The sequence below is a fragment of the Rhododendron vialii genome, chromosome 10a, assembly GCF_030253575.1.
Source record: "Rhododendron vialii isolate Sample 1 chromosome 10a, ASM3025357v1".
In the NCBI taxonomy this organism is placed as follows: domain Eukaryota; kingdom Viridiplantae; phylum Streptophyta; class Magnoliopsida; order Ericales; family Ericaceae; genus Rhododendron; species Rhododendron vialii.
In genome coordinates this window covers 13987346-14011347 of record NC_080566.1, presented here as the reverse complement: position 1 = coordinate 14011347, position 24002 = coordinate 13987346, and the positions used below count along the sequence as shown (strand labels likewise).

Sequence of the window (24002 nt, the reverse complement as noted above, 5' to 3'; positions counted from 1 at the left end):
ATCCTCCTATAAAGTGTAGACTTTGAAACCTTTATGGCATTTGACAGCAAGTGGATATTTGTTCTTTGACTCTTACGAACTTCAGCGACTTTGTTGAAGTTGATTTCAACTCGCTTGTGGCCGACTCTGCCGGACAAATTAGAAGACACATCAACTACCATTCTATTGTGAATGCAAGCTGTTCCTTGCTCCCAAATCCTATGAATCGTTCTTTCACTGACAGAATATCGCACAGCAACTCCCCTTACAAAATCGCCTTTCAATTTTCCCCTCTCACTTTGCAACCAGAGAGCTTGAAAAATTTCCTGACGATGGTGTTTGGCTAGGTGATTTTTTTTTTCTACTGGGGGTAGAAGACGTTGCACAAAGTGAATCTATATTTTCCTTGAATAGAGGAGATAAAATAAGAGAAGGAAATTTTGAACAAATGACTGAATTGGTAGGCAGAATACCCTTGGAAGTAGGAGAGAATTGGAGTAGGAGGAGATTATGCAGTTGGAGTAGAAAAGGGAAGGATAATTATCCGTATTGGAAAGAGTTTGAGTTTGGGGGGAAGTGGACTTCTTTTTGATAAGGGAAATTTTGAATTGAGAAGGAAAGTTTAAAACTGACTCCAGAATATTCTTTTAGGCGCCATATTTAGAGCAGTTCAAAATTGGTAATCAATCAAATTGGCGCCTACATTTTCGGGATTACTCCTTGGTTTTTCTTTGTGGGTTTCTAGAGTATACTACTCCTCAATTGTTTTTTACCCATACTACTCCTTGGTTTAGTTGCCAAATTTTGTGGGAATATTAGTACTCCAAATTGATTTTAAAAATAGAAGGGTAGTTTGGGAAAGTTTTATTAGAAATGGTGCAATGATTGTGTCAAGATAAATTTTAAGTTTTCCGAAAATTGACATTCATTGGGGGACGGAGGGAGTAGTATTTTGTAAAGGAAAGAACTTCCGGAATTTCTCTTAGTCGATTACCTTTTTTCGTTAATATACGAACTATTGTGGGCTTCAGTTTTTTTTTTTTGTTTTTTTTATAAATCTAATCTACGCTATTCTAAATTTTTCTCTTGCATTGAATTAATTCTCTGATCTGGTTTGAAATAAATTACTATTATAATCATTTCTTTCAACAGTGTTTTTACAAATAAAAAATAAGCGACTAGTTTACCAATCTCCTCATGGCTTCCGTGTCAAAGTCTAACCTTACACCTTTCTATACATACCCCGAGTCTCCATCAGAACACACTCTCTCTCTCTCTCTCTCTCTCTCTCTCTCTCCATATATAATACAGTACAATGTTGCTTCCAGTTTCCGGCAACCAGTCGACCGAACTCGAAAGCCCTACAAAGCGGCCTAATAAATCCCGAAGCCTTAAATCCAGAGTAAAATCATCCCTATCCGACCTTACTCCAATCCGTCGCACTTTACTCTTGCTCGTAATCCTTTTCCACGTATCCCTCGTCTTATACCTTACTCGTACACACAATCCCTCACCATCCTTTTCAAATATCTCATCGAACACTTACGGCAGCTTGCCGCGCAAATCCTGCGATTCCCGTCGCATCTACGTCTATGATCTCCCCCCGATGTTCAACAACGACCTCTTGACCAGTTCCAACACAAATTTAAACAACAGCTTCGGACATCCGGCCGGAGAGCTAGCCGGGATCGTACCGGAGAGTATTCTCCCGGCGTGGTACTGGACCGACCTTTCTTGGGGCGAGGTGGTGTACCACAACCTGATGCTGAACTACAAGTGCCGAACACTAGAGCCGGAATCCGCTACGGCGTTCTACATACCCTTTTATGCTGGGATCGCTCTGAGAATGTACTCGTGGGGCAGCTATAATGCGACGGACCGGGGTTGGCATCCTGAGAAGTTGAATAGGTGGCTCCAGGAACAGAAATGGTGGAAGAGATCCAAGGGCTCCGATCATATCATCATGCTTGGACGGATTACATGGGATTTTCGACGGTCGAGAGAGGCTTCGGACGCCGAGTGGGGGTCCAGTTTGCTCAATCTGCCGGCGATGGAAAACGTCGTCCGTCTGGCCATCGAGCGAAACGTTTGGGACAACTTGGAAATCGCTGTACCCTACCCTACCGCATTCCACCCCAGGTCAGAATCCGATATCGCCAGGTGGCAGGGATTCGTCCGGAGCCGCCGCCGGAACCACCTCTTCTCCTACGTCGGCGACGCTCGCGAATGGATCGAGAACGATTTCCGAGGTGTTTTAAAGAACAAGTGCCTCGAGGAGTCAACCGCGTGCCGCCACGTGGACTGCGGCCGGGAAAACTGCATCGACGGGAAGACGGCGGTCATGGAAGCGTTTCTCGACTCCGATTTCTGTCTCCAGCCGAGAGGGGCGGGATTCACGGGACAGTCGGTATTCGAGTGCATGTTGGCCGGTTCAATACCGGTATTTTTCTGGGGACGGACCGCTTACATGCAATACGAGTTATTCTTGCCGAGTGAACCCGAGAGTTACTCTGTTTTTATACACCGTAACGACGTGCGCAACGGAAGGGATATAAGGAGAGTGTTGGAAGGGTTTGGGAGAGCGGAAGTGGAGAGGTTGAGAGAAAAAGTAATAGAATATATACCGAGATTTGTGTATGCGAAACCGAGTCAACGGTTTAGGAAAATGAGAGATGCTTTTGATTTTGGTATTGATGGGGTATTGAGCAAATACAAGTCTCACATGGAGAGGGGTAGGAGGACTGCATGCGAATCGGGATCGATGAAATATGAATGATAAAAATGTACTGTAGTAAACAGTTTTCATTTGTATCGTAATATTATAAGTATTTTTGTTCTTCGAGACTATCTCTATGCGGGACCTCTTTTTTTGGTGTAATTCTACAGGATTTTTTTATTTATTATTTTGATGTTATATATTTGTTGTCTTTATTTATTTCAATGTTATTTGATCACGCTTTCTCACATTTCATTCAATATCTCATGTTCAATTAATCTAATGTTTTTTTCTGTTTAGATCTGACAAAAAAAATTTAGCTAACATTTATGAGAAACACACTCAGATATATTTACATTATCTACATTTGTGCTTGCACATATTTTATTTAAGAAGTGCTCCATATATTTCTTTGAAAAGGCATACGGTGCCTAATACTAACTAGTCATTTTATTTATGATTTTTGCATGTTTTTTTTAAGTACTTACCTAAATTTGTTTCCATTTTTGCAAGATTGGAGATGATAATAAAAATGATCCATCGGAAAAAAACAAAAATTATATAAAGTTGTCTTGAGATCGAAAAGGTTTGGTCTTCAGCTCTGAATTAAGTAAGCTGTCGGGATACTTCCTTAGGGACAATTTTCCGTCATCACTACCCAAGCTGTTCTTGATAAAAGGAATGGGCTGCAGTACCAATTTTGATCAGTTTTGGAAGGCTCTCTCTCTCTTTGAGTTTGAGCATGTCAACTCTCTATTTCTAAGGAACATGCATGTTACTTACATGATTTATTTCAAATTGTTACTACACCATCTTATCAAAATTAAGGCTCTAATATTGATGCAGCGAGATGCGTTGAAAAAGAAGAAATGCGCAGCGAGAACAATTATGAATAAATTTGAACTAGAGATACTCTCTCTACGAACAAATGATATTGAGAAAACTTCTCAAATTTTCATTAATCAATCATAAATAACTAAATTTTAATGTCACCTTACAACCTATTTTATACTAAAAAACTAAGACCAAAAAGGAATTAGCAAAACAGAAAGCTGAATCCCGGCCCCGTGAATCGCTAATTGACTCAATAATTATCAAAATCAAAAGATTTGAGATATTCTCAAATCTGAAAACTAGATAACAAACTTGCCAATACAAATGGCACTAAAAGAAAAATATTCAAAAATAATTTATAACCAAAATAATAAAAATAGGTATCTATTTCTCAAATAATAAACTGTTTCCATTCTGCACCATTCCTTTAGAATCAAGTAGTAACTTTTTATTTTAAATTTTAAAAGTAATGCATTTTTTTTTTTTTTAATCCCAAACTCGAAGAGATGGGTTTTGAGAGGGAAAAAAAAAACATTGACTAACACTCCACAAGTTGAGGAGAGAGTTACTGCTTGAACGAAAGGAATCGAAGAGTACTGCATTGAATTTTAAATCTAAGGCCTAAGGGTCTGAATTTAATGGGGCATCATGCTCCCATACCATTTGCGAGCACTGGCGGAGGTACATAGAGGTTCGGAATGGCCCCAATCCCTCCCGACATTTAAAATATTTTACTAATATTACATGTAATATGGTTATTATTTATATAATTAGTATAGCAATCTCTAAAATTATTAAATATTTTGATTTGTTCTAGCTAAAATCTGAAGTTATTTTACATTGTCAGGTAAAATTTTATCAAATTCTTTTATAGAAGAAAATAATCACACATGTACGTTGCAATTGTCATCAATAATGAAAAAAAAATTATATTTAATAAATTAATGTACCACAAAGCTACACCATATATTTAGTACATTTTTGCATAAAAATACTTTATTTTATGTCGATCTCCCTCGAGCCAACCAGCACTGCAGTCTGAAGCATACTAGAAAAATTGGTATTCAATGGCTCTGTTTGTGTTTTGACTTTGTTTGAATTCTCGATGTACCCAAAAAAAAGGTACTTTTGATTAAGCATAAACAAATCTTGAACAGCACGAAATCTAAATCAAGCTTTGAACGATGGTACGTAATTATATATAAATTTAATTGATTTGGTGCGTTTTGTAGGAAATCGCGCCGTATAATTGCTTGTTCAATGTGAATGGTGAGATTTCTGAGGACATCCAATTAATTGTCGCAATGCTTTTGTTTTTTATATTTCAAAACACAACGTACCGTAAGATTCGTGAGTTATTAAACATATTTTACCAGCATGAGTTGACCATGAACTTCAAAGCTCAATGACTATGTTTACACTTCTAAACCAATTTGTCACCCTGTTTAAAAAATCTCAAAAAATCCCTGATCGACGATGTATCAACCGGTACCATAAATTTTGATATGTCAGCTCTATTTGTTTCAATGTAAATTAAATTAGAAAATAAACTTTAAACTTTTATTTTTCGATATTTTGTTGGCATATAAAAAATATTTTTAAAAATCAACAAAATAGTATAAAGAGAGAGAAAGAGCACCCGGGGGGTTAGAATTCAATTCAGGAGAGAGATAAAGGGGAATTGAACGTGGGTGCGTAACACCTCGCTTTCTGGTGGCCGGCAGTACTGCAGGATAGCAAGCTCCGTCCGGACGGGAGGGGGTAAGTCATGGTTTTTAAGAAAATATCACTCCTACTTGTACAAGGCCTTTTAAAGCCGTGAAAGTGGGTCAAATTGCATTAGAACTTCACAGTTAAGCGTGCTCATTCTGGGGTAGTCTAGGAATTGATGACCTACTGGGAAGTCTATGGGTTTTGGACATCCAAAACGGACAATATTGTACAAAGATGAATCGGGTCGTTACAGAGTGACAATTGAAAAAACTGAGCTGCAATAATTGAAATAGAAGGCAACGGGTTCATTTTGAAAAATAACTTGCGGAAGATTTAAGGGTAAGTCATTTTCATCCAATTAATGAAAAATATTTTACATATAAAATATTTTCTTTATTTTTTATACAATCAAAATGTAACGCACTGATTTTTCGGAAGCAATATAAAATAATTTCTTAAGAAAATTTTGCTAAATAAATATAATTTTCCAAAATAAAGATTTAGTTATTACAATCTCAAGATAGATTTACTGATTTAAAATACATTAACTTTAGAGCCAACTCTAGGCTTGATATGGATCCCAAGTATACTCGATCTCCTTTCCTGATATTCTTTCCGTGTCGAATTGCACCATCATTGAATCCTCTCCATTGAATCATGTTCCCTCTGGCAAATTGATCGTCGAAGCAATCGATTTACCAAGATACAGATGTATCCGTGAGTGATAAATTACCCAGTAGAATAATTCAACACAGCTACTTATCTTACTTTACAGCTAGTAAGCAACAGGATAATAATGCAAAAAAAGTAAAACAGAGATTTTTTCACATAAACCAGTTCATTACTATCCATTAACCTATCATGAAATCTAAGATCTCATCCATGAGATCTTTCCTCCCCAACCGCTAGCTATGCCCTGTTCCATGAGATCACTTTCGTTTGTTGTCGCGGATTGCACCTAAGTTATGTACCCAGTGTGTATCCCTCTCATTACAACAAAGAAAAATTATCATGCCTGAATCATAACTAAGGTTCGCCTATCTTATGCACCACTTCACAATCATCACTGGACTCCCACCAGTTTCGATTCATCACTGGGATTACTTTGCCAGTTCCAATTCATCGCTGGGCTTACTGTGCCAGTTTTAAATCATCACATTCAACTCATCACATCTCAAAATCCCGTCTGCAGGCAAACTAAAAATAAACTTTTCAATTTATCCATTACCTAGCATCGTCTAGGTGAATTCTATTCGCATACCACCCCATGTCTCTAGAGACCAATCTAGCATTCAAATCAACTGTAGATACAATATACAATTAAATCAAATAATAATTAAAACAAATAACAAGCAATGCAATCACACAATTTTCTTTGAATGGGTCGTTGCTCTTATTCTTGTATGGCCCTGATATCAATAATAGAGTAAGAACTTTTATAAAAATATTAAAAAAAATTCTAGGCTCTTATTAATTATTTCTAACAAATTAAATTGATTAAAAATTAATTAAACACATTACTTAGGTAAAAATATTAGAATAATTATCATGACCTTAATATGAGTTCTAAAGGTCCTATGCAACATGTTTGAGTGTCAAAAGTTGGGTTCGGAGGGTCGCGGACTTATTTTAAATAATGATATTAACAAAAGTTGTCGAAAGTAGAATAAATAGATAATAAATTATTTAATAAATAAAACTTGTTGAGGTTAACAACGTTTTCATCTTTGGAATGTAAAAATGCTAAAAAAAATTACTCTGGTATCAATAACATAATTTATAAGGTCGCAAAGAATTTTTGTATGTAAACTTTTGAATAAAAATAAGTAAATAATTAATAAATAGATAAAAAAATAAAAAAATATGATATTAACAAGGTATGATCTTTGAGGTGCAAGAAGTCTAGAAAAAATAGTTTGGTGTTAAAAATGAGGTTTGGAAGATCGCAAAATGGTTTTAAACTAATTTTAATGAAAACCGAATGGAGTTCGCGGTGGAAGAGCTAGCTGCAAGGTTTGACTTGATCAACCTTGCGGTGAAGCAGTTAGCTGCAAACTCGGCTCTGGTTCTTGCGGCCCAAAGGTTGCGGCCGCAAGGTCATGTCTAGTTTTGATTTTTTTCCGTTTTTCTTCATGGTTTTGATGCATGGGACCCTATGGGACTATGTTCTAGGCCTAATAACACTTAATATATATAGAGAGGAGGTTGTAATGGATTATAATACCTCAAATTGGATTGGATTGAATAAAAAATGAAACTTGAATTTTTGAGAAGGTGACTTCAGTTCCTTCGATCAGGGAACCTTGGGACCGCATTGCTTGATGTTTGGGGATGCTTTGAGTTGTAAGAAGTGTTTGGAACGGTCAATTTGGGTTTCGGTTGGTTTTAGAGCACAAACCCATTTTTCTCTCTTTAAAACTCCATGGATTTGAGCTTCGATTGGCAACGGTTTTCTCTTGATTCTTACTCAGTGGAGTGTGGAAGGTGTAGCGGTGTGCTCATGGCCGAAGTGGTAGAGTATTTATAGGTGAATTTGAAGAAGAAGGATAAGATCGAATTTAATGGAGTTGGTTTCATAGGACTCTGACATGAACGGATTGGGACTGTTTTTAGGGTCAAAGGGGTGGCAGGAATTGGATAGGAGTCAATTGAATTCGTATTTTTCCTTGGTGATGAAGGAATTTTTCAGTTCCGGCAAGGGGGATGGATTTGGTTTTTCTTGGAGGGTAAGGAAGAGAGAGAGAGAGAGAGAGAGCTGTGGGAGGAAGAGAGAGAGGTTGCAGGAGAGAGTGAGGTGAGGGAGATAGAGAAATGTGTGTGCATGCATACATGTGTGTGAAAAAAAATGCAAAAAACTATATAGTAGTTGCATGCAAAAATACGGTTTAATAATATTATTAAAAATAATAATTTAAACTTAATAATATTGAAGCTAATATTATTAAAATAAAAAAAGGTCGAAAATCCGGGTTGTTACACAAACACCAAAAAATAAGTAAAATATTTTGGGAGATGATAATGCCAAAACCCCTTTTGTTTTTGCCAAAACCATTTTTGTTCCTGCCAAAACTCAATATTTATCTTTCATTGCATGACTTAATTGTCCTCCATTACACCACTTACTTTACGAAAATGCCCATTGAAATCCCTTAGAAGTATTTTAACATTCTTTTGGCATTTCATCATCATCAGAGCTTCAACTCTCTTTTTTCAAGAATACCAGAGCTTCGTTAAGGTCCAACGAAGCTACTGTTTAACAATTTTAACATGGTGCAACGCAGTTACTGATATTTTTTTATCTTTTTTTAAGGATATTTTTTAGCTTTAAAATATAAGAGTATTGCTCTTCTACTGTTTATTAGACTTATCTTTTTCAATATGGGTGGACTTGCTTGCCTTTGATTGATCTATAACATTTGAACTTGGAGGATATGATTATAAACAAGAGGAATTGAAAACATGGGTTGTCAGATGGGTTGCTTTGTTTTGATCGAACTTATATGGGTTGTTTTTACTTGGGATCAAAATTGAGAAAAACTTATTCATGGCTTCACGGCGGATTCACGGTTCTGCGCAATTTCGGTCGTTCATTCGCGCAATTAATGGCTGAGATTGCTTTACAATTTTGACCACTCAAAATTGATTTTCAATACGGACCGTCCAAAAACACTTCGGACGTGCGCGATTGAGCGCTGCAAACACTTGTTTACGGGACACCCCGTAAAATAGTTTTTCTCATCATACAGTAATTTTCTTGAAATCATGGGACTAAAAATAGTTACTCTATATGCACCCTCCCCCTCTCTCAAGTTGAAGCTTTGGTATTCTTAAAAACTAAAAAGTTCACGCTCTGGTAGAATGCCAAAAGAACGTTAAAATACTCCTAAGAGATTTCAAGAGGCATTTTTGTAAAGCAAGTGGTGTAGTGAAGGGTAATTAAGTCATGCAATCAAAGAAAAATATATATTAAGTTTTGGCAAGAACAAAAAAGATTTTTGTAACGCCCTAAATTTTGGAAACATTATTTATAACTATTTATTCAAACTTGACCATTTAATAAATAAAAGTAGAATAATAAGTCATTACATCCAAATTATTCTCAAATCAAGATTTCATTTATTTAAGGATAGGGTGGGGTGCTACAAGAAATTTCTACTCCTCATGGTGATTTTCTTCTTCAGCGGTATTTTGCTTGGCTCCATATTGCTCCAAATTATAGTACGCCTCCTGTTCGCCTTCTAAGTCTGGCATAAAATGCCATGGCACAAAAGTAACACCGTGAGCTATAAAGCTCAGTAGCTAACTCCTACCCCTATGTCCCATACGTTACCAAAAATAATATCTACTTTACAAGGCATCAACATAATTTTAACAAATCAACAAATAGAGATATCATACAAATAAAAGTGTCGAGTGTCTAGTTCAGAATAGTATATCATACCTTGTGTCAAAACGTCAATTTCACTTATTATCAATTCTTTTCCTTTAGCACTGGTTCCGTTTACTCCCTCTTTCAGAATGACGGTCGACCATGCATTTACAAACTCTGGTTCCGCCGTTCCGGTCTCCCAAGTTTAGTCACACGTTCCCAAACACTGGTTCCGCCGTTCCGATCTCCTAGGTTTACACACACACACCCAAACTCTGGTTCCGCCGTTCCAGTCTCCCAGTTTACACATGTAAAAATTTCTCTTTTGCTCTTTTTTGTTTTCGAATATCGTTTTCTCGTTTCTCGTGTTTCGTACATATGCATCATTTTCTCGCGAACACATTATTCTTTCAAAGCTTGCTAAAATCATGTAGAATTAAATCCTACTTTCATGCTTATCTAATAATAAAATAAAGTAAAATAAAAACGTATTCCATATCCTTCCTTTCTAAACTAGGAAAAAATAAGTACACTGGGTAAATGAAGTACACTGAGTTTGCTTCTTTTCCACATCAAAACAGAAGTCAGTAGGTTTGGTAATTGGAAAACTTTTCCCACGCCAACCAAAAAGTGACTGTGTGCTTGCTTCTTTTCTAAATTAATAATACCAAAGTCAGTACACTAGCAAGTGAAGACTTTTCATTCATGCCAAATAATTCCATCTTTTTTTTTTTTTAAAGGTCCAGTAATTACTCCATTGTTCCTTCATGCAACATTACAAACAATTACTCCAGTTTTCTTTATACAGTGTACAACGGAAATTATAACTACAATGACGTTAACATTTTAATTTTTCCAACAAACTAATTATGCGGGTAATTATAAAATTTTCTAGATCAATATTTTTTTAAAAAAATCAACGAACACGTAGCACTACTATATTTAGGTGAGCAAGTAGGAGGTTTCTACCTTATTTCTTGGCAGTAGCGGGTTGATTATGATGGCGTCGGGTCGGGTGATCGGTACGTTTCTTTTCGGTCTAGGATTGGCCGAAATTCTAGTCTTCTTTCTCAGGACCGAAAAATAACGGTAAAAGTGTAGAATTTATTTTTTTTGAAGAACAGTTATATGGGTGATGATGTGATTAGTGGGTGGTGGTATAAGACTGACTTTTCTTTTCCCTTTTCCTTCAGTGGTTCCCTACTTCGTTCCTTTCTCTATTTAGCTTCCCAAATGGGAAAGAACATGTGGAAGTGGAATGCCCAAAAATGGGAAGTATGTGAAGGTATATATAGGCCTCTCATCTCTCTCTCTCTCCTCCCTCTCCACGGCACACACACACACCCTCTTTCTCATATTTTAATTTCTAGCCTGGGCAAGGCTATAATAGGGTGACATGATGGGGCATGAGGGAGGAAAAATCTGGTGAAAATCTTATCTCATTGCTCCTCTCTTCTCTCGGCAATATCCACACACACACACATTCTCTCTCTCTCTCTCTCGTCATTGGTGAGCTACACATTCACAGGCTATGTTGTAGGATAGAGGGAAATGATGAGTAGTTTAAGTGTTTGTTCCCTTCTCTCTCTCCCTCTCTCGGCCATTTCCCCCCCCCCCCCTCTCTCTCTCTCTCTCTCTCTCCTATAAGCCATATATACATATGATGTTATAGCCTGGCAACATTTATGACAGATGGAGATTTGGATAAAAAGAAATCCCATCCTTCCCCTCTTCTCGGCAATCTCTCTCTCTCTATCTCTCTCTCTCTCTCTCTCATCAACTCAAGCGGACAAGGCACCTGAATGTTGTGCAAGGAAAATGTCATACATTTACTCTTTCTCTCCCTCTCATCCGAACTGTTCTGTCTATCTCTCTCTCTCTCTTTCCACTAGACTCAGGGCTAGGATGACGAAGGGTGGAAGAGATGAGATGATATGATAGATTCTTGGGATAGAAATCCCATTCAGCCTTCTCTCCAAGTATGTGTATGTATAATTATTAAGGCTTCCAAAACCAAATTTTATAATTAGGACATGTTTATTAAAAACAACACTCAAGTAAATAAATAAAAAGACAATCGAGTAACAGAAATTTTATTGAACTAATAATTTTAGGGAAATGATATTCGCACTCCAAAAATTGATGTAGGCACTCCAAAATCAGTGTAATTCCACAACCATTTTCTTTTGATTTTGGAGTGCCTGCATCAATTTTTGGAGTGCCAATATCATTTCCCTAATTTTATTGATAAAAATTAGGGTCGTTACAACCTACCCCCCTTAACAAATTTCGTCCTCGAAATTAAGTACGTACATACTACGATGTAAAAAGATGCGGGTAGTTTTCTCGGATAGCGTTTTCTCATTCCCAGGTAGATTCCTCAATTCCTTGATGTCTCCATAAAACGTGCACCAACTTGATCGTTTTGCCTCGAATATCCTTTTCGCTATGATCTTGAATCTCTACTGCTTGCTCCTCGAAAGTAGTATCTTCGTTTAGAGTGACATCCTCCCAGTTGATAACATAAGTGGGGAGGGCAATGTACTTGCAAAGCATCGACACGTGAAACACATTGTGAACTCGATCAAGCTGTGGTGCCAGTGCTAAACGGTAAGGCACATTCCCAATCTTTGCCAAAATATCGAATGGCCCAATATATCGTGGAGATAATTTCCCCTTTTTCCCAAACCGAATAATTCCCCGACGCGGTCTGATTTTTAGGAACACATGATCGCCAACTTTGAAAGATAAGGGTCTGCTCCTTTTGTCCGAGTAACTTTTTTGACAATTCTGGGCGGTGAATAGTTTCTGTCGAATCACCTTAATCTTTTTAGTTGTATTTCGGACCAAATCTGGTCCAATCAATCCGGTTTTTCCAGCATCAGTCCAACAAATAGGTGAGCGACAGGGTCTTCCGTACAAAGCTTCAAAGGGTGCCATCTCGATGCTTGGCTGATAGTTGTTATTGTAAGCAAATTCAACCAGAGACAATTGTTGTTCCCAATTTCCGAAGAAATCAAGTGCACAAGCCCTCAGCATGTCCTCTAAAATCTGAATTGTACTTTCCGTCTATCCATCCGTTTGTGGGTGAAATGCGGTACTGAGCTGAATGTCCGTTCCCAAAGCTTTCTGCAATCCTTTCCAGAATTTGGATATGAATCTTGGATCACGGTCAGATACAATAGATACAGGTACTCCGTGTGAGCGTACAATTCCTTGGATGTAGAGCAAACTTAAAGCCTCCATGTTCTCCGTCATCTTTACCGGTAAGAAGTGCGCCGATTTAGTGAGACGGTCAACTATTACCCAGATAGTAGTGTTAGACTTAGGCGTCTTGGGTAAACCGGTCACAAAATCCATGGAAATATGCTCCCATTTCCACGTTGGTATTGGTAAAGGTTGAAGATCCCCTCCGGGCTTCCGGCGTTCAGCTTTGACTTGTTGACAGACCAGACAGGTTGACACAAAGCTAGCTACATCTTTCTTCATTCCCTCCCACCAGTACGTCCTTCGCAGATCATAGTACATCTTAGTACCCCCAGGATGAACAACAAAGTTCGAGTGCTGAAATTCTCGTAGTACGGCTTCTCAGAGGGTGCCGATGTTTGGTACAAAGATCGAACCTTTGAATCTGAGGCTGTTGTCGATGTGAATTGTCCATCCAGTAAGTGTTTTTCCGACCATAATCTGCAACCGTATAAATTCACAGTCCTGTTCAAATCCTTGAGCAAGTAAAATTTCTCGGTGAAGTGCAGGTACAGCCATAAGGGCGCACAAGCGTGCTTGTCCATTGACTGATGACGCTTGCAGGTTGAACTCGTTAAGTGTCTCTACCATCTCCCATTCTTTCATGGCTACTTTAGCTTTCTGCTCTCGACTCTTGCGACTCAAAGCATCGGCTACAACGTTAGCTTTGCCTGGGTGGTAGGACATAGTGAATTTGTAATCCTCAAGATATTCCATCCACCTCCTCTGCCTCATATTTAGCTCTTTCTGTGTGAACAGATACTTGAGACTCTTGTGATCTGTGAAAACTTCAAATTGCTCGCCGTACAGATAATAACGCCGCGACTTGAGAGCGAAGACTACTGCTGCCAACTCTAGGTCGTGCGTACGGTAATTCTTTTCATGCAGTCTCAATTGACGTGATCCATAGGCTGCACCTTCCCATTTTGCATCAAAACGCCAACCCAACCCATCTTTAGAAGTGTCATAGTAAACTGTGTAACCTACATCCCGCTCTGGAATGATGCGTATGGGTGCACTGGTTAGTCTTTTCTTCAACTCCTGAAACGTCTTCTCACAGGTTTCACTCCATTCAAACTTGACTCCTTTTTGCATCAATCTTGTCATTGGTTTGGCAAGAATCGAGAAGTCCTGAATAAATCGTCGATAATGCCAACCAATCCTAGAAAGCTTCTGATTCCAAACACTGTCATAGGCCGCTTCCAATCCAATACGGCTTCTACCTTGCTATCATCCACTGTAATTCCCTTTTTAGACACCACGTGACCTAGGAATTTAACCACCTCTAACCAGAACTCGCACTTACTAGCCTTTGCATAGAGTTGGTTGTCTCTCAGCACTTGCAGTATGATCCTGAGATGTTCTTCGTGCTCCTCCTTTGTGGTTGAGTATATCAGTTTGTCATCATTGATCACTACCACAAATCTATCTAGGTATGGTTGAAAAATTTTGTTCATGAGACACATGAATACTTCTGGTGCATTGGTGAGTCCAAACGGCATTACTACAAATTCATAGTGTCCTTATCTGGTTCTGAATGCAGTCTTGGTGATGTCCTCATCTCGAATTCTCAATTGGTGATACCCCGATCGAAGGTCAATCTTTGAGAAACAAGTAGCTCCTCTTAATTGATCGAACAGGTCATCGATTCTAGGCAGAGGGGTAGCGATTCTTGATCGTAATTTGATTCAACTGTCTATAGTTGATACAAAGGCGTAATGTCCCTTCCTTTTTCTTCACAAATAAAGTTGGTGCTCCCCATGGCAATGTGCTTGGCCAGATATAACCCTTCTTTTGCAGATCCTGCAGTTGAGTCTTGAGTTCCTTCAGTTCAGCTGGTGCCATTCTGTACGGGGCTATGGAGATTGGTGTAGTTCCAGGATGGAGTTCAATGGTGAAGTCTATCTCTCGCTGTGGTGGTAACCCATGTAGTTCTTTAGGAAATACGTTCGCATACTCGCAGACAATGTGGGGTAGTCCCAGCTCTATTCGATCAGTTTCTTCCAACTTGAGGCTAGCTAGCCATCCAAAAAGTTGGTACTACCACCTTGTTTGTCTTGTCGTTGAATTTGGAGTCTGTCGATTCCCCTTAAATTTAAAGCAGGTTCCGTCAGGAGCGAAAGCCGTCACCATTTTTTGATGACAGTCTATAACAGCTCGGTGGAATGACAGCCAATCCATTCCCAAAATTATATCAAAGTCAGCCATATCGATCACTCGTAAGTCACATATTAGACGTAGATCAGCTACCTCTATCTCGCACCCTTTACAAATTAAATTAACAGCTAACTTCCCACCCAAAGGTGATGTTACCATCATGCTTGATTTTAAGGGTTCTATTTCTAATCCTAGTGCAGATACGCAGGTAGCAGATACAAACGAATGTGATGCTCCAGAATCAAATAAGGCTTGTACGCAGGTACTGAATAATAATAGCGTACCTTGGATCACAGAAGGATCCTGCTCTTCCTGCTCAGTCTGTAGAGCAAAGACACGCCCTCCAGTATTCTGTTGACTTCCCATCGGCTGCTTCCCTTTCCAATTGTGTTGCTAAGGTTGGATCTGTTTGTTGTTCTGTTGTTGAGGTCCACCTTGATTTTGATTATTAAAACCAGTTTGTCGGAATTGTTGACTTTCATACACTCGAGGCCTCTCTCGTTGTGGTTTTGGGCAGTCCCGGCTATAATGCCCCATTGCTTGGCAATTGTAGCATTGAACCGTAGAAATATCGCAGATAAATCCCTGCGATGGCCTTTGTGGTTGGTTTTGCACTGCCTTGGTGTTGTTCCATGTTTGACCTCCTGGCTGAAGGTTGAATGACTTCCTTGGATAAGGTCCAGGATTGTTGTTGGTGTTATAGGTTTGGTTGCTTCGAATTGGTCCTCCAGCACTTGCTCCTGTCTTTTTTCACTTGGCCTTGAAATCCATGTCTTCTCTTTCAAGCCTCAAGGCACATTTCACCACTTGTGAGTAAGTGGGAAACTCTTGGTGACTACTGCCTTGCGAGAGGAACTCAGTCCCCATTCAAACTTCCTTGCCTTGTCATTCTCCGTCGGAATAGTAGTTAGAGCATATCGTGACAATTCCTCGAACTTGGCGGCATACTGCATCACCGTCATTGAACCTTGCTGTAGACTATGAAATTCTTGCGCCTTCGCCTGCTTGATTGGTGCAGGGAAGTACTTATCTAGAAAGATGCGTTCAAACTCAGCAAATGTCATTGTTGTGACATTGTGAGTTGTCTCCATCAGCTCTCACCAATAACGAGCCTCGCCCTTCAGCTGATATACGGCTAGAGCCACTCGATCCTCATCACGAGCGATATCCAAGGTGCTGAATATCACTTTAACTTCCTTAAGCCAAGCTTCGGCTAAAGTTGGCTTAGGTTCTCCGTGGAAAGCGGGCGGTCATGGTTTACAGAACTCGTTCAGTGCTTGTGCCCGAGTCATTGGTCCAGGTACGTGGGCGTGGGGCGGTGGGCGGTTGGCGTTGTTGATAACCGTGGTGAAGGCTTGCAAAAGTTGAGCGAAATCCATGTTTCTGTTGGCTGGGTTAGGATGGCCGTTGGATGACTCTCCATTGCGGTCATTATTTTCGTTACCCACCCCATTGCGTGTGAGCACCATCTACAATTTTACAGATTTTTGGGGATTCAGCATGGTATCTTACATATCTATGTACATTTATACATATTAATCCTTTATACCTATATAATACTTGAGACGGAAATGTAAACCAAACTGAAACTTTTATTAATAAAAGCAAGGTACATGATGCCGATTAAGGAAAATAAACAACTACATCCTATTACATGGATCTATTGTCCTCGATTCACTACGGAGAGTTAACAGAGGATAATTTCGTTCCTTATTCTAACATTTCACTTCTACCTACTTCCTACAGAGTCCAAAGTGAATCCTAAGTGCTTCCATGTGAGCTTTTTCAGCTTGCTCTAGTTCGTACTCTTCTTGACGACGAAGTTGTTCTTGTATTTCAGCTTCAGTCTGAAGGGGGAGTTCCTCCAGGGTCTCGATCGGAAAGTAGGAAAGATCAGCTAGTGGCGTGTCAAACAGGTACCCCACATCTATGTGCTTGCAGGGTGGTGCAGATGGTGTCCCCTCGATCACTAGGACGTCGTAGAGGTGAGACTCAGTGTCTCGGTCGTACACTGGTGGTGGTGGAGGCAGAGAGTTGGCTGGGACTGGTATAGACCGGTAGAAACTCAAGGCAGCGACGGAGCTAGGTGTAGCCATATCTACAAGTAAAAATTATATATTAGACTTAAGAATGTAGGGAATCATGCTGAAATAAGGTAAAAACACCAGTATCGTAGCAACAAATTTTATTTTATTTATTAATAAACTCCACATAAGTCAACAACATAACATACTAGTTGCAATACTACCACATATGTTCCTAGGTCCTACAAATTCTTCTTAACACAAGTTTTATTTAAATAAGCCTAACTACTGCTAGGTCTTCATTTCCTCTTCTCCTCATAATGGAATCAGTTCTGAGTAACAACTTTTTATGGTGCTAAATTTTTCTGTGGTCACGTAGGTGATCCCATAACTCCTCCACATCGCTCTCAGGTTTCGGTATTGCTTCAATTTCGACTTGCACTTGCTCGTCCATCCCATGGTCATTTAGCCAATCGTTTGCTTGTACCTCAGGCTCCTCCTCATTCTCCCATTCTTCTGGGTCTTCTTCCTCTGGTTCCTCGGGTTCTTCTCCCTCGGGTTCCTATTCTGCAGGCTCCTCCTCTTCATGTACCAACACGTCCATTGGTGGCCAAACTCCAAAGGTTCGATAGTATTCGTCCAGCAAGGGAAATTGTTGGGCAAAGTAGGGGTCGTTTGTCAAATGGTCGAGTATGGTATAGTGGATGTCCTTAAAGTTCTGGATCTCGACTATCAATGCTGGGTCCATCTACAAGGAAAGATACCTCAATTAGTACGTTTTAAAACTGAGTTTTATTAACTCTAAAGGGAAACTTTGGAATTCTAGGTTCTATATTCGATCATTGATTTAAGTTATCATTCAATTGTTCGGGAATTTCCAGCTCAGTGGTAATGCCAATTTCCACACCTTGCTTCAATCCGGAGATTGTTGTGTCAAAATTCCACCCAATTTGGGACGGTAAACTTAAACTCAATTCATGTTTATACAATGGTCAAACTATCTTCTGGTCTACCCATTCTACCCATGGCCGAGGTATTTAACCTAAAACTTTGATACCAAGTTGTAACGTCTCAAATTTTGGGAACATTATTTATAACTATTTATTCAAACTTGAACATTTAATAAATAAAAGTAGAATAATAAATCATTACATCCCAAATTATTCTCAAATCAAGATTTCATTTATTTAAGGATAGGGTGGGGTGCTACAAGAAATTTCTACTCCTCATGGTGATTTTCTTCTTCAGCGGTATTCTGCTCGGCTTCATATTGCTCCAAATTACAGTACGCCTCTTGTTCGCCTTCTAAGTCTGGCATAAAATGCCATGGCACAAAAGTAACACCGTGAGCTATAAAGCTCAGTAGCTAACTCCTACCCCTATGTCCCATACTTTACCAAAAATAATATCTACTTTACAAGGCATCAACATAATTTTAACAAATCAACAAATAGAGATATCATACAAATAAAAGTGTCGAGTGTCTAGTTCAGAATAGTATATCATACTTTGTGTCAAAACGTTAATTTCACTTATTATCAATTCTTTTCCTATAGCACTGGTTCCGTTTACTCCCTCTTTCAGAATGACGGTCGACCATGCATTTACAAACTCTGGTTCCGCCGTTCCGGTCTCCCAGGTTTACTCACACATTCCCAAACACTGGTTCCGCCGTTCCGGTCTCCCAGGTTTACACACGCACACCCAAACTCTGGTTCCGCCGTTCCGGTCTCCCAGGTTTACACATGTCAAAATTTCTATTTTGCCCTTTTTCGTTTTCGAATATCATTTTCTCTTTTCTCGTGTTTCGTACACATGCATCATTTTCTCGCGAACACATTATTCTTTCAAAGCTTGCTAAAATCATGTAGAATTAAATCCTACATTCATGCTTTTCTAATAATAAAATAAAGTAAAATAAAAACGTATTCCCTATCCTTCCTTTCTAAACTAGGACAAAATCAGTACACTGGGTAAATGAAGTACACTGGGTTTGCTTCTTTTCCACATCAAAACAGAAGTCAGTAGGTTTGGTAATTGGAAAACTTTTCCCACGCTAACCAAAAAGTGACTGTGCTTGCTTCTTTTCAAAATTAATAATACCCAAGTCAGTACACTAGCAAGTGAAGACTTTTCGTTCATGCCAATTAACTCCATGTTTTTTTTTTTTTTTTAAAGGTCCAGTAATTACTCCATTGTTCCTTCATGCAACATTACAAACAATTACTCCAGTTTTCTTTATACAGTGTACAACGGAAATTATAACTACAATGACGTTAACATTTTAATTTTTCCAACAAACTAATTATGCGGGTAATTATAAAATTTTCTAGATCAATATTTTTTTTTAAAAATCAACGAACACGTAGCACTACTATATTTAGGTGAGCAAGTAGGAGGTTTCTACCTTACTTCTTGGCGGCAGCGGGTTGATTATGATGGCGTCGGGTCGGGTGATCGGTAAGTTTCTTTTCGGTCTAGGATTGGCCGAAATTCTAGTCTTCTTTCTTAGGACCGAAAAATAACAGTAAAAGTGTAGAATTTATTTTTTTTGAAGAACAGTTATATGGGTGATGATGTGATTAGTGGGTGGTGGTATAAGGGCATCCACATCAAACACGCTACATCTTCTTCAAAGTTAAAATAAAGAGAAAACAAGCAAATTCTCCCCTGCATCAGCCTCTTCCCCTCTCTCGCTACTTTACAATTTCCTTAACTTAATTTGCTACAGTGCCTAGTGGTAAAAAACGAGGCACTATTCATCCATCTATTTGTTACTTTATTATTTATTTAAGATCCTGTAGAACAGAAACTTGATTATGAAAACCTTAAAGACAAAAATTAACTATGATTTTTTAGGATAAAATGATCAAAAAAATAAGATCTTCGCACAGGTTCAAACGGATTGAAAATTGGAGCACTTAATTTTTTAGATTGTTTATATAGTAAAAAATATGGCTAAAAAATTAAATTTTTCAATTTTCAATATTTTTGAACCGGTGCGAAGATTTTACTTTTTTATCATTTTATCGTAAATGGTCATAATTAATTTTTATGTCTAAGATTCTCATAATCAATTGTTTTGGAAGAAGAAGGAAATAATATATTAATAGACCACAAGTTAGAATAGAGAGTCTGATGCAGTATGCCTTTTAAAAGTGACTAGCTAAAGTAATAAAGTGACATTTTAAGGTGTAATTTGGTCTGAAATTTGGAGAGACTGGTGCGGATGCTCTAAGACTGACTTTTCTTTTCCCTTTTCCTCCAGTGATTCCCTCCCTCGTTCCTGTCTCTATTTAGCTTCCCAAATGGGAAAGAACATGCAGAAGTGGAATGCCCAAAAATGGGAAGTATGTGAAGGTATATATAGGCCTCTCATCTCTCTCTCTCTCCTCCCTCTCCACGGCACACACACACACCCTCTTGCTCATATTTTAATTTCTAGCCTGGGCAAGGCTATAATAGGGTGACATGATGAGGCATGAGGGAGGAAAAATCTGGTGAAAATCTTATCTCATTGCTCCTCGCTTCTCTCGGCAATATCCACACTCACTCACTCTCTCTCTCTCTCTCTCTCTCTCTCTCTCTCGTCATTGGTGAGCTACACATTCATTGGCTATATTGTAGGATAGAGGGAAATGATGAGTAGTGTAAGCGTTGTTCCCTTCTCTCTCTCCCTCTCTCGGCCATTTCCCTTTTTTCTCTCTCTCTCTCTCTCTCTCTCTCTCTCTCTCTCTCTCTCTCTCTCCTATTAGCCATATATACATAGGATGTTATAGCCTGGTGTCACGTCCCAAAACCTACCTTGGAAGTCGTGACCGGCCAAGCGGGTGTTAAGCCGCCGAAGGCCTGCTCATATTCTAGTTTAATGATTTCTCACATCATTATCATTTTAAACCATATAAGCAAGGTATGCGGAAGCATAGAATAAATAACATAATCCCAAAGCTTCTAAGTGTACAAGTATAATAATTACAAACTATTGGACACCACTTGATTCTTCACAGTTATTCTAACACTTCAATCGGTCCACAACTTGCTATCTACCTTAACCTGAAAAATTGGAAAAGATTTTCATAAGCCGAAGCTCGGGTGAGAAACGTATACCAAAGTTACAAGTTTGACCATGGAAATACCCCACATTATAAAATAGTTCAAAGCAACAATTCAAATATTTCGTTGGCCATCTAGTACATGTATTTTTGTTCGAAAGCTCATTTCTTCAGTCCAAGAAATCGACTCTTTTCATTTCATTTCTCTTTCAACTTTTGCACTTTTGAGCGATAATAGCATTCAACGGTATTTTTGCCAGTTAGTTGGGGAGCGACCCCATTGAAGAGTGGTAAGATATCATTATCCGGTGATGCCTGGCTGCATCTCCTACCTTATTACTTCCCGCCACTAGTATCTTTACCCGTCCCCTAGCGCTCGGGACACCGTTCGAATGAATCATATTATCACGAGCATGTACTCGCAACCAGTAAAATTCAAGTTTCCAAAACATATTGCCATGGTCTAATTTAATTGCAACTCAAAAGATTTACAAACCAGCCATCGCATCCATTAACACCAATTAAACCAACGAGGAAGTTCAAATTCCATATTTTCTAGCAAAATCAAGCAATGGCATCTCATTCCAAAATTTCAGAAAAACACATGTAACTAAGGTATGCGCAACTCACCAAAAAGAAGTAGCGGCCACTTTACACGCCCGCGTCACCTCACTTCACAGTATTTGCACCTAAACACGTAATGTTTTGATGTTAGCTAAGATTCCTATATCCAAAATTTAACTAGTTACTTTAGGTAGTAATGTCCATAACTGGGTAGTGCGTGTCATATTTATTTTAAAAGTTAGAATACTCCTTTAGACAATTTAGGGTCAATCAAAGTCTAATTTCTCTACTAATTTTAGGTATTCCATTTCTTTCACGTAAATTTTAGAAATCCAAGTGGATACCTCAATTTTTCCAATATTCCCTGACTTTAGTCTAAAATCAAACAATAACAATCAAGAATTTCAAATTAGGCTTTTAAGATCCTATTTTTAGGGCTGATTTCATTATGGCAGCGTGTCTCGAATTCGAACTCTTTGCCGAAAATAATAGTTTTACTCTTTAATTAAGTTTTTCAGCACATCAGATGCGGTAAAGTTCTTGCGCGAGAAAGAGAGGTGCTCTGTGCGTGAGTGTGTGGTTGTATGTGATATGCCCCAACTCAACTTCCTCCAATACACATATTCTAATACACTTTTGTAAGTAAATTAGTGAGTGAATGAGAGATTACCATAAGAGACAATAGGATTTCCCCTGGTGAATTTGGTCGGAACGGCAAGCGGTGAATTCGGACGAAGGGTTACAGGTGTGGAAGCTCAACCAGTTATGTTTTCTAACCCCTTGGTTTACTTGTTTAGTTTAATATCTTAATTCTCTTTTATGTCTATGTATATATATATTTCGGTGGGTTTCGGATGACACAGGTGAAAGAATTACACGTGTAATTCAATGGTACTTCAGTGTGACATGTGGCACCATGCGTCCGGTTGTCTCATATTTTGTCCGTACGCGTACAAATTTCGGTCTACAAAAATTCTCATAATTTCAACATAAACAAATAAAAGTATGGGGATTATCATGGCGGTGTCCGGTTTTAAAGAAAAGATTCCAATGTTGCATAACTCGTGCCATGTATAAGATGTAACTCCATTGCCCCATAGTATTTACAAAATTAGATCAAAATTCACACATTCATTCGGATTACGATACACTTCGCATAGCCTAACTTACTATTAGAATTAAATTAGAGTGTCAAGTTTCTATTCGGATCACGTGACTAGAATTTTAAAAGTCAGGATTTTACACCTGGCAACTTTCATGACAGATGGAGATTTGGATAAAAAGGAATCCCATCCTTCCCCTCTTCTAGGCAATCTCTCTCTCTCTCTCTCTCTCTCTCTCTCTCTCTTCAACTCAAGAGGACAAGGCACCTGAATGTTGTGCAAAGAAAATCTCATACATTTACTCTTTCTCTCCCTCTCATCCAAACTGCTTGCTTGCTCTCTCTCTCTCTCTCTCTCTCTCTCTGTCTCTCTCTCTCCACTAGACTCAGGGCTAGGATGACGAAGGGTGGAAGAGATGAGATGATATGATAGATTCTTGGGATAGAAATCCCATTCAGCTTTCTCTCCAAGTATGTGTATGTATAATTATTAAGGCTTCCAAAACCAAATTTTATAATTAGGACATTTTTAATAAAAACAACACTCAAGTAAATAAATAAAAAGACAATCGAGTAACGGAAATTTTGATACGTTGTAAACAAATGAACTCTGAACGGACACTTATTAACCATAACTTAAATATATTGACTTTGGAATCGAGCCCAATGCAATTTGCCAGCCTATGTTTGTAAGGTTTTAAGGTAAACTTCATTGACAGAAACCTCCTCACGTATGGGAAATTATTTAAAAAACCGTGTAGTTTCAATGATCATTTCAACAATACCCAACCAATAATTATTCGATAAAACACATTATAGAACTAGTGATGCAGACAGAAATATGAAGAATATAAATTAATTAAGTATTATTTTGAGTTTTTATTTTGTTAGGAAATTCCGTTTTAGTTGCCTCTTGTTTTAGCAATCTTATATTTCTTTCTAGTATTTGATTTCCTAGTCAAAGTAGAATTTTTTGTTTTTGGTATTTTTTGTTAATTAATTGATTATGCTTCATTTTCGGACAAATCAATTAGAATTAGGGTTTTTTCCAATATAATAAGTTGTAAGCCTTCGGGCTAACAGAGTTATTATTGAATTAAAGAAAAATCTCATTATTGTGTGTTTGAAGAGGGAGTACCTCTAGTTCATACCTATTTGTGTTTATGTTTTAAAGAGAGAATCTTTAACATAAGCAAGTTCGTGATCTTTTCTTGTAAATAGTTTCGTAAAAGGAGGCTGCGCTGCA

At 38.4% G+C, this 24002-nt stretch overlaps 1 protein-coding gene across 1 annotated transcript; it reads left to right on the top strand.

Annotated features, from left to right (window-relative positions):
• Window positions 1–1294: 1294 nt before the first annotated feature.
• On the top strand, window positions 1295–2755 carry LOC131302915 (xyloglucan galactosyltransferase XLT2-like). The gene has a single exon (XM_058329707.1). The coding sequence runs from the start codon at window positions 1295–1297 to the stop codon at window positions 2753–2755; it is 1461 nt and encodes a 486-aa protein (XP_058185690.1).
• Window positions 2756–24002: the final 21247 nt, after the last annotated feature.

Coding starts and splice junctions, on each gene's coding strand:
- LOC131302915 (XM_058329707.1), top strand. CDS start 1,295: ATGTTGCTTCCAGTTTCCGGCAACCAGTCGACCGAACTCGAAAGCCCT.